This window comes from Hippocampus comes, unplaced genomic scaffold (genome assembly GCF_001891065.2).
Source record: "Hippocampus comes isolate QL1 unplaced genomic scaffold, H_comes_QL1_v1.1 scaffold174, whole genome shotgun sequence".
NCBI lineage: Eukaryota > Metazoa > Chordata > Actinopteri > Syngnathiformes > Syngnathidae > Hippocampus > Hippocampus comes.
The window spans coordinates 3,654,113-3,676,968 of NW_017805983.1; the positions used below are offsets into that span (position 1 = coordinate 3,654,113).

At 41.9% G+C, this 22,856-nt stretch overlaps 1 protein-coding gene across 7 annotated transcripts; it reads right to left on the minus strand.

The window, feature by feature from the left end:
* Positions 1-174: 174 nt before the first annotated feature.
* On the minus strand, positions 175-22,349 carry LOC109528629 (potassium voltage-gated channel subfamily H member 7-like). 7 transcript variants are annotated; one of them, XM_019891476.1, is made up of 17 exons: positions 21,998-22,349; positions 20,510-20,740; positions 15,347-15,502; positions 14,247-14,726; positions 13,569-13,589; positions 12,218-12,432; positions 11,535-11,960; positions 10,447-10,678; positions 10,208-10,375; positions 8,561-8,760; positions 6,462-6,705; positions 5,044-5,249; positions 4,002-4,089; positions 3,523-3,768; positions 2,769-2,928; positions 2,479-2,663; positions 175-1,736 (listed from the first exon to the last, which is right to left on the minus strand). In XM_019891476.1, the coding sequence occupies exons 1-17, from the start codon at positions 22,071-22,073 to the stop codon at positions 1,666-1,668; spliced, it is 3,405 nt and encodes a 1,134-aa protein (XP_019747035.1). In that variant the 5' UTR covers positions 22,074-22,349; the 3' UTR covers positions 175-1,665. The 7 variants fall into 7 exon arrangements, with proteins under 7 accessions (XP_019747035.1, XP_019747034.1, XP_019747039.1 ...); XM_019891475.1 differs by having other exon boundaries at positions 6,462-6,714; XM_019891480.1 differs by having other exon boundaries at positions 3,523-3,684; positions 6,462-6,716; positions 8,560-8,760.
* Between the last annotated feature and the right edge of the window lie 507 nt (positions 22,350-22,856).

Sequence of the window (22,856 nt, forward strand, 5' to 3'; positions counted from 1 at the left end):
AGAAATGCCCTCTTTATCTCAAACACTTGTCACCATCCACTGAGCTTGGATAATGATCAGCAGATTGTAACCGGAACAGACACTGGAAGAGTTACAGAAAGACTAATTCCTTTGGTTTTGACGACGTTCAGGTTTCCGATCAAATGATGAATATCAGACAAAAGTTCAGAATGCGTTAAGCAACTCAGGGCAGGGCAGCTTTTATTTGAAGCGACTACAAGATGGCACCTTAGTTGGCAGCCATGTGCAAGAGCTCTGTTTTTTTTGTTTTTGTCTTTTGTTTTGGCGTATGGTGGGGCAAAATGAATTATGTAGTAAAAAAAACAAAAACAACCCACACTTTGTCTCGCAATTTATCCAAAACGTTCATCCAAACTGATCATGAGAAGCTTCATCACATAAGATAGTGACCCAAAACATACGCACGCACACACACACACACACACACACACACACACACACACACACACACTGAAGAAAGCAACCGTCTGGCAGAGTCAAAAGGGCGCAGGCTTGATGGAGTTAATGCAAGTAAGAGTGTTGTGCCACCAAATATTTAATGTGACTTCAAGTTAAAGTTATTTCAATAATATCTGTTACTTTTGCTCACTTGGAAAATGGGTGGCTTGAAACAAAAGCTGCTCTGTCCTAAGTCGTTCAACACATCTTGATGTAGCGCAACTACCATGAAATAAAATTTGGAATTCTGAGCTTTTGTGTGATATTCTGATGGGAAACCCAAATCAACAAAAACAAATGAATTGACCTTGCTGTTCCAAGTCTTTTGGTGTGGACTGACAAGAAACTCCTCCTTGAGTTTCCACTTTGTGTCCACTTGAAGCTGTGGTGGAAAACACATCAACCTCACAAAGTGAACTGCGGATTTGACCGGCAAGGAGTTTCCCATCATGTCCACTGTGATGACGACAAACAGCAAAGTAAATTGGACTTTGCTAGTCCATACATAACTGCTGTGGGAATTGATAACATGCGTCAGAATCCCAAAATACTCCCCACCTCAAAAAAAAAAAAAAAACATGCACATCTCATGTCACTGACAGTGTTGTACTTGAAATACATTGAAGCAAATTACCTTCAAATAAGTTCCATATCTAGTGCAGTGATTCTAACCAGTGTGCCGCGTTATCCAGTGTTAGTAATCCGGACGAAAACGTATATTCTATTAAAAAAAAAAAAAAAAGTTTCATTTATCTCGGCAACCCCCAATAGTAACAGAGAGAACAGAATGCCCCTTCTCTAGGTGGCAGAAGGTACATAATTAACCTGTGTATCCAGTTTTTGTGAATCGTTTTGCTAAGTGATTGTGCTGTGACATATTTTCCGATGGGAAATATGTGCCTTGGCTCGATAAAGTTTGGGAAACACTGACCTATAGTGTATGAAGGACTTCCAAGTTACAAGTAAAGGATATTCTGTAAAGGAATTGAAGTGGTCTTTTTTGTTCCTTTGCATATTCAAATTCTTTGACCCTGAGTCAAACTTAAAAGAAAAAGTCCTCGGAGGGCAACTTTCAAAGAAGCCGCGGCCGTGGAGTCCCGCTGGTACTGAGCTGCTGGTGACATTGGGCAGCGCAGGGCTGCAATGCTGGCACTGGCGTCATTCAACAGAGGACACGTTTTCCCCACCGCTACCGTCCAGCTATGCTCACACCTGGATGTGTCTTTGTCCGGCGCAGGAAGTGGGGAGCTTGCTTCCAGTCAGACCTCTTCTGGGCTCTGAAAAACAGCAAGAACCAAAGTCAGAGGAAGTACAAGAGGTGAATTGTGCTGTGGTTCTCAAGTTAGGGATGACTAAACCACGAATGTTCAATTACATTAGGTTCAGTTTCTTTCTATTCAACGGCTCATGAAAATAATGGTTGACAAAATAATGTATGTCCTTCCTGCGGCATTTAGGAGTAAATATGGTGGTTACAAAAGGTTTACACACCCCTGTTCGAACGTCAAGATTTTGCCCAAAATGATCCCAAGGGTTCATCGTTACAAAACGTTGCATTCTATAACCTGTCCTATTCATTTGAATGAAAACAAGATATTTTCCAGAGGGAACGTAAAACTAAAATGAGATACCGGTAACTTGTTTGCATAAGTGTGCACACCCTCTTATAACCTTGAAAAATGTCAGGAAAAGCCTACTCGAATATGTGAACTTTATTTTAGGTTACTGTAATCAGTGACTCTTGTGCAGCTATCTAAGTTTTTAATCTTTACTTCCCATCTCAAATTGTATTTTATTTTTCAATTGAGTTGTGTGTACAACGTATATACACTGCCCTCCATAATTATTGGCACCACTGGTTGAGATGTGTTCTTTTGCTAAAAAATACTTTTTTTGCCTAAATAATGTAGAACCTTTTTTTTTTTCCAAGAGAAGAAAATTCAACATTTAATTCAAAAGGAAGTGGGGAAAAAAGGGCTCCCGGGACCCATACAGCATGAGAATGCTTGTCTTGTCTACCAGTGGTGGATGTGGAGTAGGATTGAGTCTGGGCATCGTCTGGGTGTGTGACTCTGGCGACACCCTGATGGTCAGTCGCTGGTGCGCCGGACTGGACGGTGCTGTAGGCAGGCGGGAAGGCAGAAGTTTGCCTTTGGAGGAGCTGGAGGACGGCTTGTATGTCGGCCGTCATCTGGGACTCCAGCCTGTAGTCCAAAGAGCACAAAGTGGCACAGAACTGGAGATGCACGGTCATAGAGGACCACGTTGTATAACACCGGGCATCGTAGACCTTCGTTTCCTTCTCACACCTGTTGAGGTGCTGTTGCAACCTGTCCAGCCGCTGCTCCACTTCGACATAGGTCAGGTCAGTATCGGTGTCATCCTCTCTAAGTGGTGTCGCCTGACCCCAAGGTGGCTCATTGCCCTCAACAAGGTGGCCCGCATGTGTCCAATGGTCTTCCAGAAGCTCTGTTGGGAACAGTCACTGTCACCATGGTAACGGTCAACTTGATGTTGACCTTGTTGCAGCGGAACCTCTTTAGGACAAGATGTGCTGTCATGGGATGTTTGTGTACACAAGATCGCAGGAATTACGCATGAACAGACCCACAAACAGGTAAGGTAAAAAATAAAATAAAAATGAGAAACCCTCAAAACGTTTTGGCATTGTATAAGCATATAGAGGGCTCCGTCCTTTTAGCAATTACCCACAATGCACTACCAGCGGCCATATTGGAGGGCTGTTATAAACAAGCCATACACAAATTCGTGGCTGCTGGTAGTGCATTGTGGGTAATTGCTAAAAGGACGGAGCCCTCTATAGGCTCTGTTTGCACTGATTGCTATGATGATTATTTGAAAATATCTTCATCTTTTTACTGTCAGTGCCTCAAGCATTTATTACAGTACTTTCTTCATTTGGGTATATTTTTAGAGTGACTTAAGGTTTTTACACCAGGTACCACCTATAGTAAAATACTTAGCTCTCCAATTTTTTTTTTGTTTTCGATTTTATTCCTCAAGTTTTACCATTACGATGCATCAGGTGTCGTCCTCTCTCACCTTTTGCATGCAAGTGTGCGCCATGCCCCGAAGCGGTGAGCCCACCGGCAGAGCAGCGCTGCTCCGAGGACACATCGCAGGCCAGTGCACTGGAACACCACGGCTTCTCTTTCTCTTCCTCCTCCTTCTTCTCTACCTCCTTGCGCTTATCTGCTTCCTCGGCTGCGGAACAGGAGGCGGAGGTGCAGGTGATTTGTTCCGGTGTGGAGTGGCAGAATGTTGGCACACGTTCCTTTTGTGGAGGGCCTCGAATAAATCATAGGAATCGTGAATTTGTCAAATCATCAAAACTACAATTTAAGGAGAGTCAAGACAAGAGGTTCACGCTGGTTGATGAAATGAGATCCGGTGAATTGAGGTTTTCGATCAGATCACTTTGTTTATTTGAAATGGATGTGCTGGTTTGACCCACTGAGCAAACTGACACGGTGATTAAAACTAAATAAACAACAAAAGAAAAAGAAACAGTCTGAACATACCAGCGGAAGACGTCCTCATGTATGACATTTTCCTCCTTCCAGTCATTCGAGGCTCCACGCAGGAATTGTCGTCTTGCGGGAAGGGTGCCTGTCAAAAGGAGATACAAATGACGTTGATAAAGAGCTGAGAGAGGTGAGACATGTGTTACAATGTTGGTCTCTGTTGCTTTGAGAAGACAAAATAACAATGACAGAATGGAACAAATGTCTTGCTTTTCATGTCATACTCTTAAAACACATTGGTCAACATGATGTGATTGCCCCAAGATTCAATTACAATCATAGGGTTGGGGTTTCAAATTAGGGTTTCAGATTAGGGTTAGAGTTTCAAACCTGAGTTAAGAATTTTAAAATTGGGTTTGTGTTGTGGGTTTCAAACTAAGGTTATGGTTTCAAACTAGGGTTAGGGTTTTGAATTAGCCTCAGGGTTGCAAATAAGGGTTAGGGTTTCAAATTAGCGTTTCAGACTAGGGTTAGAGTTTCAAATTAGGGTTTTAAACTATTATTACGTTTTCAAACTAGCATTATTATTTTAAACTCCGGTTTCAAAATCGGGCTTTTGAAAGAGGGTTAGAATTTCAAACTGCAGGTATGGTCTGAAACTAGGGTTGGGATATAAAACTAGGGTTAGTGTTTCAAACTAGGGTCTGGCTTTTGAAATTGGGTTAGGATCTCAAACTACGCTTATGGTTTCAAACTAGGGTTAGGGTTTCAAATTTGAGTTTCACACTACGGTTAGGGCTTTGATTTAGGTTATGGTTTCAAACTAAGGTTAGGGTTTCAAACTAAGGCTATGGTTTGAAACTGGGGTTAGGGCTTCGAACCAGAGTTATGGTTTCAAACTAGGGTTTCGGACAAGGGTTAGGATTTGAAAGTAGGGTTTCAAACAACTGTTTGGGTGTCAATCTAGGGTTATGGTTTCAAACTAAGATTTCAAATCAGGGTTTCAAATTCGGGTTAGAATTAGAAATTACGGTTCCAAATTAGGGTTTTAAACTAGGCTTGTCGCATCTCGCACTTTCTTTGTGAAGAGTACCCATACCTTGGCATTCTCATCACAGAGGTCAAAGGTCAGCTCCAGGTTTGTCATGAAATGGTCAGCAAATTCTGGATACATGTCCAGCACCTCCAAAAGCTCCCCCCGCTGGATGGTGTGCAATTCGCAATAGCTTAGCACCCGAACATCGGCGCAGGATTTTCCCGGCTTGGCGTATGGGTGGATCATTTCACCAAAGATATCGCTCTTGCCTGCGGGCAAGATGCGCATCTGATCAGGAATTTGGTCACATGTCAATCACGAGAGCATCTTTGTAATCACGACAAGGGGATTTCAATCTCACACTTCCACATTTGTGTGAAATTGGGTCTGTCAAGCCAAAACAGCACTGGCTCCCCAAATCGTCTTTTTGCAGTAAAATATGTCAAAGCGTTCTAAGTTCACACTTGAGGAAGATGGCTTCAGATTTCTTGAGAGCAAAGACATCCTGGAATAATTGGATTGATGACTTGATGAGAAACACCTAGCATTGAGGCTTTGGGGCTGAATTGAAAATTGGAAAAAATTAAAATAAATTACACAAATCAATAATTTTTTTTGCTGACTCGTGCATCGCTTACAAATACTTCAGACAACTACATAAAAATGGATGATGGAAAATCTGTTAACTTCAGCACTGTAAGCACTTTCATTGCCATTTTCAGCAAATTTCACCTTTAAGATGACAGTCTCAAAAGGCTTCATGTAAAAAAGCTTAACGTCCATCGTGTGACTGTCCTGTTGTCTAGTAATGTTAGAATGAACACTCCGACTTATGAACGATTTGAGTTATTTTCTGAGTGACTATGTGTACAGTTAGAGGTTGTTTTTATTGTGTCCTCCAAATTTGTGTTTGGCTTTGTACCTGTATTAATGCCTGTCAAGTAAAGTCCAACATGGGAAGTGTCTATCTGCTCTGGGTCCATTAAAAAAAAAAAAAAAAAAAAAAACAATGAAAAAAGCCAGTGTTGGAACACGACGTCCCTGGTATTTTTGGTGTTGCTTTTGAAGCGGGAAAAAAAGATCTTTTAAAAGGCTCATACTTAGGCTTTTCATTCTAGACTGCATTGACGCGGTGGGCGGAGCCTAAACCAGAAAAGAGTGAGCTGCATTATCTCAAGAGAACGTGATGTAACAGCGCTTGCTTTCAGCAAAGAGCCCATTGAGCCGCTCTGAGACTTTGTTCATCTATCCATGCCACTGACATACAGTGACAGGCAGAAGAATGAAACGCTCTTCCACTAGATAACAGAAGGTACCACTCATACAACAGCAGGTGCTGAGCGACAAACTGGAAGACAGATGTGGAAAAAACAAAGCAGAGTGGTTGAGAATCACTACTGTAGACGTAATGTACAGTACATACAATGTGGTCCAAATTCTCTTTGGTTTTAAAAGTTCAAGTTTGATGGTTTCAGACTCACCCAAGATGGCTACGACGACATCCTCTTTGAGGATCTCAATGGAGCCACGTGTGATAAAATATAGCATGCTGAGCACGTCTCCGCCATGGACCAATGTGTCCCCAGGGGGTGCGTGTGTGGTCTTGAACCTCATGGCCAGGGCTCGCAGGCAACCTTTCGTGGCGCCGCGGAAGGCTTTACAGCCGTGTAGGAGGTTCTTGTTGAGGTGAAGGCAGATGTCTGCCTGGAGGCATTCTGGGAAACCCTTCAGGACCTAAGAGCAGAAATGTTTGTGATGAGAGCGAGTGCAGGATTGGGATCCTCTTGTCAACGTTGCGGAAACAGTTCAAGACATAACTCTGATGACTGAGAGACTGGAAACTCTATTTGATTGCATTTCCTAACACTTTGGCCAAATTACTCTTTAAACAACTAGAAATAAAAGTATATTTCTGTGTGAGCTTTGTGAGGATTACCTTTTGAAGGGATTGCTTTTTATTATAACGCTGAGTCAAGTGGACTCATTAAAAGAATGAATTTACAGTATTATTGCTCCTGTCATGACTGTATTATATTCTTTACATACTGGCTGAAGCACCAAACAGAAATACTTGGGGATTTTATAGCTCATAGCATAATGCTAATATAATATTTCTACACAGATGCCAAACTCTAAAACCTTGAGCTAGAACCGGACACAGCTACAGAAGAAATTTCACAAATCTCATGTAACTTACCCCCCACCCAAATATTGGCAAAAAGCTGAAATAATTAACTTGTATTACAATTAAGCATCCTCAAACCAGAGTGATACTAATATGCTGTTTTAACAGTAAAGCTAAAAGCAACGCAGTGGAATATTATATGAACAGTAGCAGCATTAAATAGTAAATGGGCTTTCACTCGTAAGGCACTTTTCTACCTTTGAGGTACTCAAAGCGCTTGGCCAACGTCTCCTTGTTTTACCGACTGATGACACGGCATCAGGAGCAACTGGGGCTTCAACATTGTGCTCAAGGACACTTGGACATTGTCACAAGGGTTGAGGATGGAAGCTGCAACCTTTGGGTTGGGAGATGACCACTCCACCACCTGAGCCATGCTGCCCCAACTAACAATGAACAAATCATACACAGTACCTCCTGCTCTTACCGGGGTGGTCCATTCCATTTGGCATGAGGCAGACATGAAAAAGACAAACTTTAATAAGTACTATTAACAGTATTGCGATGGGCAGCACTTAGTGAGAGAGAAAAAATGCAGTTAGAGACAAACTGTAAGGAGTTAGTATGGTCGTGCATCAGTTAGCCACATTAGCCTGCTAGCATCGGCCAAAAGCCGTTCGCGGCACTTATGAGCACATCAGGGCATGTCGTTGGCTATTTGCATACTGCAGAGTCACCTAACATTGTAATGATCATTGCAAAGTTATTGTGGGAGAGTGTGGAATTTTTGAGCGTTTCATCACATGTGAATATTTTTTTTTTCATGGCCACTAGATGGTGTAAATTGACTAGCAAAGTAAATATTCATCCAGGATGTCACAGCCAGCTCATCTGTGTCCCTGAACAAGTAGCAGACAATGAATGAATGAATACAGCATTGTTTCAGGTATCATTCGGACAGACTGGAGGGCATCAGCATTTGACAACATCGGATTTGCAGTTTATAAGCATACCTTACCCAAAAATCACCAAGTGACATTGAAATAGCATTGTAAAATTGGAACTCAGCATCAACAAAAGCTTGTTTCCCCGCATGCTTTGCAGAGTGAGAAAGCTTTACCCATATAGCTGTTCAAAGGCATCTATGAGAAGATTATGATGTTCAACAACTTGAAACATAAATTGTACTAAGCGTTGAAGCAGTGTGACAGCCCTTAGGTTTCTCAAACTCGCGCTGAAATGTAGCCGAGGACAGAAAAACATAGCAACAGGCAGTAATTTATCAGCTGCAATGTCAATTGGCGAGCCATGAACATCGGTCCAAGTGATACCTTAAACTAAATTAAACAAAAGGAAGCGTAAAGTGATTTTGGGGAAACTTTTTTTTTTTTCTTACATCTTTGAAGAGTGTCCCTTTAGGTTGACTAAAACTTTTAAAATGTGCTGCTCTCATACCATATTCATGTCGATGCCATTGGTGTACGTCCAGGCGTGCTGAAAATACTCCTCGAGCCGCTGCCTAAGTGGGTTTGGGATCTGGTGAAAGCGGATAAATTCTTTGACGCGAAGCATCTGAAGGTGGTAACGGGCCGTACTGGAATACAACCTCTGGATGATGGCGGATACATTCCCAAAGATGCTGGCATACATTAGCGCTGAAAAACAAAAACAATGTCAAATGAAATGACGCTTTTTAAACAAACGATACTTGCTGTAGTTCAGAGGTGGGAAATTTACAAAATGTCGTCGGTCCATCATTTGTCATTCATCAGCAGCCTGCGCACGCATCTGTTATCAGTCCGTCCTTTTTTTTTTTTTTTCAAGCTGAACCAAACTAATCAGCAGCCCATCATGTTATTTTGACCACACTTCCATCATTGCTTCCGTCAGTTACAAAAAAAATAAATAAAACATCATAGTCAGATGAAAGTTTCAATTACATCAAAATGGTGAATGGAATGCACAATGTATCAGTGTATTTACATCATATTGTGTCTGCCTGAAGAGCTTTACACTTGCATATATTTCGCATACGCTATTTTCCAATCTATTGAACTTTTAAATACAGAGGGAGCACGCTGGTGGCTGCCTGCCTCTGTTTTTCTCTTAAAACGCCCAAAGGTTTCACTTTACAGTTTGGCTTACCTTAATCAGAATTCCGTGTCACATTGTTCCCAAAGTTACAATCCTGGTAGATTAATGTGCCTCGTAAATACTGAAGGAAACCGAAACCAAGTTGCTGTGACTAAAGTTGCTTTTTCTTTTCCTTCTCCTTTTGTCTTGTCATGTACTTAATACATGATTGTAATGCATGCTCGATTATCTCTTTGGTGCATACCGCCACCTGCGATACAGGAAGCATAAAGCATTTCCATGTATAGTCAATGCAGTGCACTCAAGTACACACCGGCACGAACAAGCAAACACGAGACAGGCTGGGTGTGTTTTCCTCAGTCATCAGCAAAACGGGCATCCGTCAGTGACGGACTGAGAGGTCTGTCAGTACTTGACATGGTTAGTGATGAATGCACTGATGGACGAAGACCCACTAGCGTTAGTGCTTTTTTTTAAAGTTTGTCGTCATTTATTAACAAAATGGGGGTCCATCAGTGATGGACCGAAGCGCCTTCCAACTGTACTGACGGAGGCCCTCCTCTGCAGTAGCTGATGCTTAACTTTGGTTCATGCACAAAGCATTTCATTGCTTTTTGGACGACTTGCCATTCCCTAACAAGGAAATGAATGGCCAAATTCACAACTGGTATTTGATCCTTGATTGGCCCAATAGAAATCCTGGTTCAATTAGAATTCTGTATTTAAACAGTCCTCTCTATCATGTCATTTACAGTTTGACACATTTTGACATCGTGAGACCGAGACAAAGCATCAACAGTACCTTGTTATTGCAAGGGTTCAAACACAAAGTGGCAACTGATCTTAGACTGTCAGAGTGTCATCAGCAGAAATGTATGGCAGAAAATATTTTTTGATACAAATATTACCAAAAATTGTGAATTAAGACCCCCTGTTCTCCAATAACACATCACACATAATGTTTATGATAGTGGAAGCTCATGAGAGAATTCCTATGAAGCCACTCACATCCAATGAGCATGACACAAATGGAAAAGATCTTCTCTGAGTTGGTGTTGGGGGAGACATTGCCAAAGCCCACGCTGGTCAAACTGCTGAAGGTGAAGTACAGCGCAGTGACATACTTGTCTTTGATGGACGGCCCTGAATCTGGGTCACTGTAGTTATACTTTTTCCCTAGGATGAAAAAAAACATCGTATGATATAGTGTCAAATGTTTCATGAAATAAAACGAACAAGAGAGTCACCTATGGACAAGCCCAGGTTGTCTAGCCAGCCAATTTTGTGCTCCAAATAAGGCTTCTCCACATTGCCGATAGCATACCAGATGCAGGCCAGCCAATGAGCGATTAGGGCAAAGATACACATCAGCAGTATTAGCACAGCGGCGCCGTACTCGGAGTAGCGGTCCAGCTTGCGGGCGACGCGTACCAGACGCAGGAGGCGGGCCGTTTTCAGCAGACCAATTAGGGTGGTGGTCTGCAAAGCAACACAAGGACAGCGTCAACGACTCAAAACAATTTCAAATTACAAGAAAAATAATTCATGACCTTATCTGGTTGCGTTTTCTTTTTTTTCTGTATCCTCAGCAATTTACTGGAAAACCCTGCTATTTCCATCATGTTCTAAGATGTCGCTCTATGTGACAACTGACTCGTTTTCACCATTTTTTGTCAGGCCGTTTTTATGTGGGGTCTGTTTTGCACTCCTCTCAGAAAAGTGAGCTCTGGCTTGTGAAAAATGTTTCCCACATCCAGTTTTAGAGATGATGTACAGTGGAATTTCCTCTTTCTCCTCATTTTTAATTTGATGATTTTCATGCAGTATTTTGATGTTTGTCGTACACATGGCGGGATAACTCATCTTTGAACACCCAAAAAGTGTTGCTAATTTGCTGGAATATTGATATTGAACTATCCCAACCAATTTTAAGGGTAACCTTGTCTGGTTCCAAGATCACGAAAATTATTTTTTTTTAATGATTTTTTTTTTTTTTTTAATCTGGTGAAATTTTAGTCACTGATGTTAACATGAACTTTTTTTCTATCCCAACTTCAGAATGCTTCTTGGAGCTTATTCTGAGACCATTTTCATTCTCCCTGGGTGAAGTCATCTTCGCCTGAGCGCTAAAAAATTATTTTATAACATTATTTTAAATCCAAACCAATGACGTGTATGCATTAGTTGGGTGGCTTTTATTTTGAAGGTGGCCAACGACGCTCGCTGGGCGGCAAATTACCGTCATGCAGAGTATTAACAATCGCTGTGGCCGCTGGCTGGACTACAACTTTGCAGGCGGAGGCTGTCCAAACCGCAGTCATAATTAGCATCTCACCTCATCAGATCCCGATCCAAAGATGAGCAAGTCAAAGGGGATGGCGGCCACCATGTCGATGAGGAACCAGCCTTTAAAGTAGTGGATGGCTATCTTGCCTGGGTGGCTAACCACCTCCTCGTTGCTGTTAACATAGGTGGTCCGGAAGTTTATGAGGATGTCTACGATGAACATGATGTCCACCATCAAGTCCACCACATTGAGGGGCGAACAGGAGTAGCCGCACTCCCGTCTCCTCTGCTCTTCGATATCGTTGAGGAGGAAGGCGGCTGAGTAAGGTGTTAAAATGGCCGTGTAGATGACCAAGAGCAGGATGAGCCAGTCCCACACTGCTTTGAAAGGGCTGTAGTGAAGGATGGTGCATTTGTCCATGCGCTGAGTTTGGAGTTTGTACTCAGGCAGCACATCGGCACCCAGTGACAGAACCTGGAGAGGGTGATGCATGATTACCACCCTTTTTGACAATCAGCATTTTAGTTTGAAGCGTAGATTCCATTTTTTTTTTTCATCAGAGCACGAAGCGAGCGCGCTTCAGTCTGTTTTTCAAGACTGTACACCAGTGAAGCCAGAATTAGGAGGTCACTCATAAGAGTAGAAAATTAACATAACATATGGCGGCACTGAAGACAAACTATTACAGCGAATCTTGAACTAAAGTAGGAATAAACTTATGTAATACTTACCTGTGTAACCTTATCCGTGACATTGTGCGTGCGGTCTTTGACCTTGGGTGCAATCACGGTTTTGTCAGAAGATGGGGGCGAGGGGCACCTCTTCTCAACGTTCGTCTCGGAGAAGTTTAGCGTGATGAGGGGAATCCTGTTGATTGTGCTGTACTTGTTGAGGTTGGAGTCGGAGGTGGAGCAGAGCAGACTTGATCTGATCTGAATGAGAGGCCCTGAAGGAATAAACCAAAGCGGGCACATCAGAGGACAGGCCAGCGTTCATCTGTGATTAGAATGACACTGGGAGTGACGAATGAAGCGACTTCAATCACATCATGATGCAGACGATACAACATCTGTCACTCTGCGCCAACCGTCAAGGTTGGACAGCTTTGACATTGTCCTTGGCTACAGCTTCAGCCCTCTTGTGGTGGATTGTTTAACACGGGTACAGCTACGCATCGTGAAAAAAATAAAACTGATGAGAGCGGCAGAAGCTGGTCACAAGCAATGTACGGGATTATGTACGTATACAGTCCGGTGGTACTGAGACAACCCAATTTAATTTAGTTTTGAGTCACAAGGTGTCACATCATTTTATTTATTTATTTTTTTGGGGGGTTGTAAGTTAAGGTACCACTGTAATGTGTTCAAACGTCTCCACAATATTCAGCACGCCACCTCCACACTGACATGAGTGACCAAACGAGAACTCCGGCTGACACAGAACCGCCCCACATTGCCACTCATCACGCTTCTGCTGCCGCCAAGGCCACACAATGTCAGCATTGACGATACGGGACAGAGGAACAGACAGTTGAGGATGAAATATGCAAGCACAGCTTCTATCCACTGTGAGGACAAATGCTTTGGAAGGAAAAACAGCTCAAGCCATACCACCAGACATCCAAGTGGGGGGCTCTAGAAATAAAGGGGGTGGGGTAGTGGCCATCTCATTACCATTTCGCTTAAGTTACATATTTATATTACACTCATCATAAACAGCGTACTGATCTAGTGAGGCCCAACAAAGTACTATACAGTTCAGAATTTTTTTTTATTTAAACATACAACCCAATAATATGCCAACATTTTTAAAGATTGCTTGCACAAGATGACATGACAGACTTATCCAAAGTCAAATAAAGGAAATGTTTCTTTTTCCATCATCAACCACTCACACTGACAAGTGACCGCAATTTGACCAAATCTCATGTATTTACTTGAACACAAGCTCATCCAAAGATTTGTTTTCATTCAGTGCAACGCATGCAGGAAGCATGCGTTAATTGTGAACTGTATGCGTGTTAACCAAAAGATGTGTGAGAAATTCGATGAAATGAAGACGCAGGAAGCTTCCCTTTGTTACCTTTGATATTGCGGCCATTGTCTGTGATGGCAGCATTTAATATTGGAGAAGGTGGAGAGGGGACAAGAAGAGGAGGTGAAGTGAGAAAGGGTGGAGCTTCTTTTCTTCCGTGTATGCAAAGTGGATCTGGCATCAACGCACCATCACTGCGCCAGTGAGCAACATTCATTACTCTCTAGTCATCATAATTGTGTTGGACCCTGATGTTATGGTAATTAATTTAATTGTTTTGGAGCCAAGTTTAATAGAGTTAAGGAAAACTAAAAAAAAAAAAAAAAAAACAAGCAAAAATAAATAAATAAAAACTAAAACAGAAAAAAAGCATTAACAAGATCAAAACTTTCAAAAAATGAAATAACTGAAACTTCATCTTACATTCATAAAACTAACTATGAATTATGAAAGTGTCCTTCATTTCATTTTTGTAAAGTGCTATCATACCTGAGCTTTTGGGGCTCATTTTAAATGTACTCATTAAATGAGTACATTTAATGAGTACATTTAATGAATGCTGAAATGAGTCTCATTTCAGCATTGCTGTACATCCGTAGCTGCACATTGAAGGTCCATTGTTTAAGAGTTGTACTTTATTACTCAATGATGAGCTTTTTTTATTTATATTATAGATATTTTCCATATATTTGTTGCGCTGGTACAGTCGTACATGTCGAGTCCTACCTTCGCTGGCGTGCCGATCCCTGAAGGCCATCCTGGAGTTAGGTCTAAAACCTTCAACGTCATAGAGGGAAGAGGCTCTACGAATACTGCATACGCTCTCTCTGGATGCAGTTGGAGTGAGGCCTGGGATGGATGTAGCAGCAATAATTTTGGCCCCCTGTATCCTATCATGTATCTGGACAGAAGCCTCATCTGGGTATACTCTGTCCCAAGGACTTTTGGGCGACGAGTGATCCAACGGGCCAGAAACAGGTGTGGAACAAAAGCTTGGAACGATAAGGGTATTTGTGTCATTGGGCTTTGGATGACGCCAGCTCTCCCGGATATTTGCCACTTGCTCGTTGCACATTGTTAGTGAGTCATCACTGTGGCAAGGAGATTCCACCATCACGTTGTCGGGGTCTTCCTGAGGCAGAGACTGCTTGCTGATGCCCAGAAGCGGTAAAACTGGCAAACGGAAATGGAAGAATCTCCTTTTCCCTGAAGGAGAGGTAGACCACAGTAAATGGTTATAGTAATGCAGTATTAGGAAGGGGGGCTGGGAGCTGTGCCGTGAGTAACTGATGCACCCATTAAATATTTATAATTTGCTGCATTAATATTGTGAAGTGTCTAATGAGCCAGTGGAGCCGGAATTAGCCTATTGAAGCTGTGGCTGCATGAGGGTATGAAAAGAGAAAAAGTCATGGTCAACTCTCAACTCAACTCAACTGTATTTATAGAGCACTTTCAAACAGCCATTGCTGCATACAAAGTGGAGCAACTAACATATATACAACAATAAAGCAATCATCAGTAACAAAGTTGGTAGTAGGCACCAAACAGTAAAATTAAGATCAAATCTGAGTCATGCCGAGTCAAATGATGCCACCGCCATGCCCTGACCTCAACCCTATTGAGAACAAATTCAGCATCCCTAATAAGAACTTATATGAGGGTGGATGGCAGTACACCTCCAAACAGCAACTCTGTGAGATAATTGTTCCATCCCAAAAATTTCAATGACGAGAGAGTTGTCGAGGAGACACTCCTACGTTTTTGTAATTTGGTTTTAATAGTTTACCTCGTTAACCCTGAAGTCTTTATGCGTTTTCACTTACGTTGGTCGGCTTTGGAAGGGGAGGCGCGGTCTAACTTCTCCACAGAGTCACTGCTGCTCTTGTCCAGAATGTAATCAAAGTTGAGAATGAACATCATGACCGCACCCTCTTCATTCTTCACTGGGATGATGTGTGTGGCACAGAGGAACTTGGACCCTTGACCCAAAAGAGATTGAATCATTGTTGAAAGTGAAAATAAGCAATCGTCCATTCCATCCGTCATTAGCTTGTCATATGACAACACTAAAGAAAAGTATACTTCTCTTGACTGTAAAGATGTGAATTTTATGAAACTGCTTACATTTACTAGCCCCTTAATAACTCAACAGTTTTAAATGTTGAAACCAGGCAACAAAAGTAATGATAACCTTGAATGAAAATATCCACATGGGAATCCTAAACAATGTACAAAAATTTGAGGGATGTACCAAGATTCTCTCTCTATCTCTCGATCATGATAGCCGACAACAGCGCATGGAGGCAACCCCAAGCGATAAAATGATGAGATGCAGAATAATATCAATCAGTTGCAGTTTCTTTTGTCCACAACAGGACTTTGAAATCTAGGTTAAAAAAAAGGGCTGCACATGCTTTGCACATGTGCTAATGTGCACTGTATATATGTTGAAGAGGATGCTCTTCAACATGACGATACAACGCAATTGTGTTTGGCTCGATGTGACCTCCATGAAAGTGCGTCATAACCAAATGTGCGTTCCAGGGGAGAACCCCTGCTCTATTTACCAACACAGTACGTTTTTTTTTGTTTGTTTGTTTGTTTCAAACCTGCTTCAGTGGGAGGCTCATATCTAATGCCAATATTTTCATATCGTCGGAATTTCCATGTATGACTCATTAATGCTGAGGAACTTCTACAATGTCTCTCCAATTGTAAAATGGACATTTCTAGGAGATGCTCACAGTCAAATCAGGCTGCAAGTCTACTGTCAAGAGGAGGCTATTTATAGCTCACTCTACCTCAACTCGTACAGCAGCTCTTTTCCAGAGGAACTTAACATTCTCTCCACACATTCACTAGAATGCCGAAATGGCCCGTATATCATTTTTTCACCACACTTCTAGAATACATTTTCTGAAAAGAAAAATCCTTTTGTGCAGCAAGACAACAAATCAAGTGCTTCAGCTGACTTTAGGGTAGCAAGGGGTCGGTTTATGCTCTGGGGAGCCTCGATTCTGCTGGGCTAAGCAGAATGGCACTACTAATCGTACATCACTATCACCAGGAGAGGAAGGAGACATTAATAAGTCACGTGCTGATATGAAGATGGAGCGAGTTGATTGTGCCTATATAAGTCCCTATTGATTCTGCCCGATTATAAAAAAAAAAAAATAATAATAATAATAATAATAATAATGGTGTCTATGGTTTGTATCTTTTCTCCATTGGTTGCTATATTACAACAGCACCTCATGGTAAAGTGATCAGTTTGATTTTTACATTGAACCACCTTTGCGTGGGTTTTCTCCAAGATATTCTAGTTTCCTCCCACACGCCCAGGAGTCCAAATCTGATTTATCTATAGTGCCCGTACATTAAAAAAACAAGAAATCTGTCCTTGGTAGTTGGTGCCAATCTGGTACGATTGCAATAAAGATGATAATAGGATAGGTTGTTTTGAAGGTGGCTCAACATGTACATGGACAACAATGTACAAAGTACAGTCAGTCATTAAAGGCATGAAAAGCGTGCAACGGTGCAGTAATACTGCAAACAGAAGTCTCCAAATTAGGCAAAGTGAGAGCTGCTATAATTGAACATACTAACAATGACACTACACAGATGTCGGAAATAATGAGTGCTTCCTGATTGCAAAACACGCAGAAATCCAGCTCGTGAGGAAGGTACTCATGAATATGCCGCTACAATTAAATGGCTGTGGTTTGTAAACATTCCCCCAAACGACTCCATTTAATACTGCATTCATAAAAATGTTACTAATTAAGACTTGCTCAGAGGGATAATTTTATGCAGCAAGACAGAAGATTTGAAATGTCACATCCTAATGCGGAATAGCGGCTATAATACATTCCACGCGATAAATTATTGAGGAAATAAGGACTCTTGAGTGTGTCATCCAGTTTCAGTTTCATTTGATTTCATTTCCACGATCAATAATTAAGACAGTGCAGCTCGGCGTGCATTTGCAAGCAGGCCAAAGTGCAAGGCACACATCCCCATATCGATGTGCTGTTCGACATCAAGGCTCGACTTTGCAAACTTGAAATGGCTTTTTTTAGAATAGCAGTGGCTTCCTCTGCGATGTGTCATCCGATGACATTCAGTGTTGTTCACTTGTCGCAGATTTGTCAAGATTTGCGTAAATCATCAACCACCACAGTCAAGGATTAGGAGCGTTCTTCTTCACCTCGTTCAGCATTCTGGACTCCGATTAACGCAAGGAGACGCCATTAGCCAATTCGGTTCACTTACTTTTTACACCCTGCACTGCTAATTTTTACAAACATAAAAACAGAATTGTTTGGGCGATATTAATTTAGTCAGAATGTCTTTGTTGTGGCTTTGATGGACACAGCCTGACATTTCATGACCACTGCATACAGTGCCGTTTTTTTTTCAACTTTAATTTGTCATTGACGTAACCTGAATGTACTGCCATCATTTTAGGCGGTTATCAACATCAAAGGCAGGTCACACTGTATACATGTGTTTTGTTCGTGTCGCATTGCAACTGCATGTGTAAAGCGATAATACACCAAAGAGCTAATCCGTCCTGATACAGGATTTATATGTGGCACATGCTTGACATTCCTCAGATATACAGGAGTTATCAAGTGCTCCAGTGCGTACAAGACAGGCAACACTTATAACCATAAGACAAGTACTTGGCCCTTGAAATACTTCTCATAGCCTTTGACAAAAAAGTGTCCCGCTATAGGAATAATTTGACATGTGATTCAATATTTCTATATATATTTTAAAGAGACAGTCTATGAGTGTCTGGTTCATGCTTTGACCTCAGCTTCACTTACTGTCAGAGATTTTCTCGGACAAAGTGAAAGAAATGACTCGGCACACAGGAAAATTGTCTTCAATATCGGCGGGAGCAGATCTCTGAGAGCGAACGACGGTAGTTGCTCCGATGATCACACACTCGAGCTCCCTTCCCGCCAATTCCGACTTTTATTGTAACATACAAGGAAAACACTGCCCCCGACATTTGCATACCGCACCCCCGGTCCGGCCCCTCGGTAGTGATTGGTTACCTGAGTTTAAGCTTTGAACCACCGGTACATTGGCGCCTTTCTGTCTGGTCTACACTGTATCAACATGTTGCAGACTTCGTGGACGACAAATGTCGCCTGGGCGCGACGGGTGTTCTCAACTCGTCTTTTGTTGTTCAACCGCTGTTCCGAAATTATTCATTCCCCTTTTGTGACCGAGTGTCGCCCTCTCCCCTGTGATTGCCCACCTGCATTGACGTGCTAATTGTGGACTTCAACAGCCCTCCGGCCAGGTGGCCGGCGCCTTTGTGCACAGGCATTTGGGGGTGCTAGATACGCACCCAAACGTTTAGATGTGCCCAAATTAAATGAAACTTTAAACATGATACAATTTTGCTCATAGATTCCTCTAACACTTACTCATTAAAAAAAATAAAAAATATCCGCAATGTCACCTCCATTATGTGTCAGTAGCATGTACCTCATCCCACAATGGGAATATTCTGGATTTTCCACGAGTCAATTGATGGATAACTGTATAAATTCAAAATTAACTGTATAAATGTTCCCCGTGAATAGAAAAAACAAGCGAAAGAGGCTGCTGAGAGGCTATCAATTAGACAAATGGAATCTGCTCTCAACGATTCTATTGGGAGCCATCAACTCAAAGAGGGCACAGGTAGGCAGGGTAAATGTCTTAGCTGGAATCATGAAACATGATAGAATGTTCCATGAACAGATTATAATATCCGTTGTGGGGGTGTAATCAATCTCCCTTCTTGTCGACATTGCTCACGAATACCTCAAGGGATGGAAGGTGGCCTGTGTGAGCTCCTCATCAAGGGGCGAATGAAGACCCAAAGAGGGATGCGGCGGTACTTGTTGGGTTGCATAGTCGGACACAGTACTCATGGGAGCTGTGTCACGTAATGGCAGTGTGTGTGGGTTTCACTTTATAGATACAATTTTAAAATAACCTACATGTGTCCACTGGAACTATAACAACAAATCATTGCCCCAAAAAATGGATGATTCCAAACGTTATGGTTAAAGTTGTTCATTTCAATCATGCTGGAAATTGAATACGGTTTCCGAAGCAAAACCTATCGGGCAAAGTTCCTGTCCCGTATCTAACAATGCCACATGAGGGTTTTGTTCAGCATGTTATCTACACAGCTGACACGAGTTCACTGAAGAAGAGACAACTTGTCGATTTGGTGGAACAACAGGCTGTATTTTGTCACCTGTGCTTTTTTTTCACTGGCCATGATAAAGGAAGCATAGAAAATTATGGTCGAGATGTGGGTATCCCACGGAATAATTATAAGAGGCTAACAGATTTGGGTTTTGCTGACAACGTGACATTGCTAGGGAATAGCATCACAGACCTACAATGACAATCCTACTTCAAGAATCCAAAGCAAAAGATGGACTCCGAATTGGTAGAGATAACACCAACGTAAAGCAAAGTGGCAGGAAAAGCCACAAACTGAGCCAAGTGGATTTCAAAGCTTAATTAGTAGAAGAAGTCAAACAGTGTAGGTATTTGCGTGTTCATTTCCCATTGAAGGCAGAGGAGAGAAGGCAGCACGTGAATCATAAGAGATCATCAAAAACCTTTTGCATCCCAACAAAAAGTGCAACTCTTCAACAGGATCATTTTAGCAATTGCATTTTATACCAGATTTGAGTAGGCAAGTAAGCAAAAGTAATGACTTGACTTGATTTTCTGGATTTTTTTTTTCCAACAGTAACTTGGGACTTGAAGGTTGAGACTTTCTCATGAACCTTGTGCATTTGTGACTTCACTCCCACCTCTGCAATCAAGTACATTTCCAATGAGGGAGATGAATGAATCCATTCGAGAGTGGGTACATGATAAGAAGAACATTTAGACAAACAAAATGAAGCACCACATCGTATTTTAACCTTTACATAAAGTCGGTCAAGGTCACTCACCATCCTTTCGTTGGTACATGATCTCCACCTTGCGTTCCTCTGAGCCCAGGAGGGCCTGTGCTACTTGGGTGATAGCGAAGCGGCTTGTGGACTGACCGTGCAGGAAGTCGCACATGCATGACTTCTGCATGACATCCGGCCTGGAGAAACCGGTCATCTCGCAGAATCCATCGTTGCAGTAGATGATGGCGCAATTTTGCACACAAGCGTTGGCGATAATGAATTTCTTATCTGTCAACAAAAAGTTGAAGTAAATTGTTAGTTTGATGCGTTGTCAAAACAACAGTGTTGTCCAACTCTGAATATGGAGCCCAAGTACCAACGCCTATAGGTTTTGGGATTGAAAATCAATGTTGCCATTGCAGAAAATAATAGTTGTACTGACACTGAAATGGGGACATTTAATTGTAAAATACAATCCAAATAAAATGGTATTCTTACAGTATTTCACTTGTTATGAAGACTTGTAAACTGAAACTTGCATCACACAGCTAACTAGGTGCTATATTAAGTGCACCTGGGTTCAGCTCCCACACCTGGTGGCAATCAGACAAGCCGAAGTTATTCAAGGAGGGCATTTCCTTCACTTTGTTTGGTTGGGTGGCTTCAGGGAGTAAACACTGTCGTTTGTCTCTTTGAATTTGTGTATACCTGTACTGTTGATTTTGGTTTGAAAGAGTTGAATTTGTGTCAAATTAAAGGTCAAGTTTCACCACTGTCTCACCCCTTTTATTGTAACTCCTAACTCCCCCGCAACTCAATTGTTTATCCATCATTTTGGTAGAATCGGTGAGTTGTAGATGTGATGCCCCAAACTAACTTTTAGATGCCGCATGTTTAGCTTTTTTTTTTTTTTTTGTGTGTGTGTTGGAGTTTAGTAATTTCCCAATCAATTATCCCATATGAGAATTTGTTCTTGGGATAGATGTAATGATTAAAAAAATGTTAAACTCATAGACTCGCTTCATAAAGTGAAGTATTTCATGATTGTGTTTCTAATCATTTTGGTCATTATTGTTGAGAGCTAACAAATACACCATTTAAAAATGATATACAGTACAGTATTTCATAAGAACCAATCAAAGTACAGTATGACAGATTTGTATGTAGCCAACACTTGGTTGGAGATCATCTGTAAAACTAGCAATTATAAAACAGTTGTGGTAATAATGATGATGATCACATTCATGTAAGGATGATTATGTATTTCCCAATAAAAAGTGCCAAATCGCAGCAGATCGAAGCTGTCTTAAAAAATAAATGGAAAAAAAATCACTAATACTTGCCAGGCTTACTAATACGGAATGAATCTTTGTACGGGTAGAATTTAAAAGAAATTATAAGATTTTTTTCTTGCACCTGTACCAGAGACAGGAGGTCTCCGTCCTTGGACAAAGAGCAATGAGACTCATGCTTCATGTTATTGTGAAATTAATTTTAGGGGCGCAGCATGCAACACAGCACAGGACACATATGTACTATACTCACTTTGTCCTTCGAATTTACGAATTATTACTCCGAGAAATGTATTATGTGGCGCCACGTGACCCCTCCGGATCGGCATGATTCCCTCTCCCCCCAACCCAAAAAAAAAACAAAAAAACCCCCCCAAAACAAAACAAAAAATCGTTCCTTTTGTCACCAGTCAGTCATGGTGGTCAGAAAATACGCCCCCCCTCCTCCCCCATGACGCACGCTCGACGAGCTTGACTGTTCGCGTACATGCGGGAGCCAAGCACAAGCAAAACGAATCGCTTCTCATTTCCGAGACGCTCTTTTGTGTCGACGCATAAGTGTACATGCAGACACAGAAGCGCGGTGCATTGTTGGTGTCAACGTGTGATTGGGAAGAGAGGATGCGCGGGTGGGGGGTGGGGTGTCAGTGAGGGGGGGGGGTGCTTTGTGGGATAAAAAGTGCTGACGGACGAAGGATAGGCGTATCTTCTGTCAAGATATTTTTAATGGAGATGTGTGCATAGCGTGCTTGACACATATAAATGGATGATTAAGCTTTAATCAACATTTCAGAACGAAGTGAAAGTGTTATTTGTTTTAAACCACTCACTTTTTCAATACATTTTGCTCCATTGCGGATACATTGGTACCTTGACTTCAGGGGCGGAGCTAGGTGGTGGCCAGGGGCGGTCACAACAACCCCCGCTCCCCCCCGGCCTCCAAGGAAAATGCTGATATCTGGGATTTTTATGTCGTTTACACATGGATGCAGAATTCTTAGACCACTAAGATGTGTTCCTGACCAAGGGAGGCAAGTCACTTCCGGGTTGAGTGAACGCTGGCGCGTCTGGCTGCCGCTGCTCACCCGCTATTATTCTTTTTTAGCGTTTGT

Bases quoted from the DNA above. Each gene is read 5' to 3' on its own strand.
- LOC109528629 (XM_019891475.1), bottom strand. From the start codon at position 22,073: ATGCCGATCCGGAGGGGTCACGTGGCGCCACATAATACATTTCTCGGA. The intron at 10,376-10,446 runs GTGACTCTCTTG...TTTTCATCCTAG, and splicing joins CAACCTGGGCTTGTCCATAG to GGAAAAAGTATAACTACAGT. The intron at 2,929-3,522 runs GTGAGAGAGGAC...TGTTCCCAACAG, and splicing joins CGCACACTTGCATGCAAAAG to AGCTTCTGGAAGACCATTGG.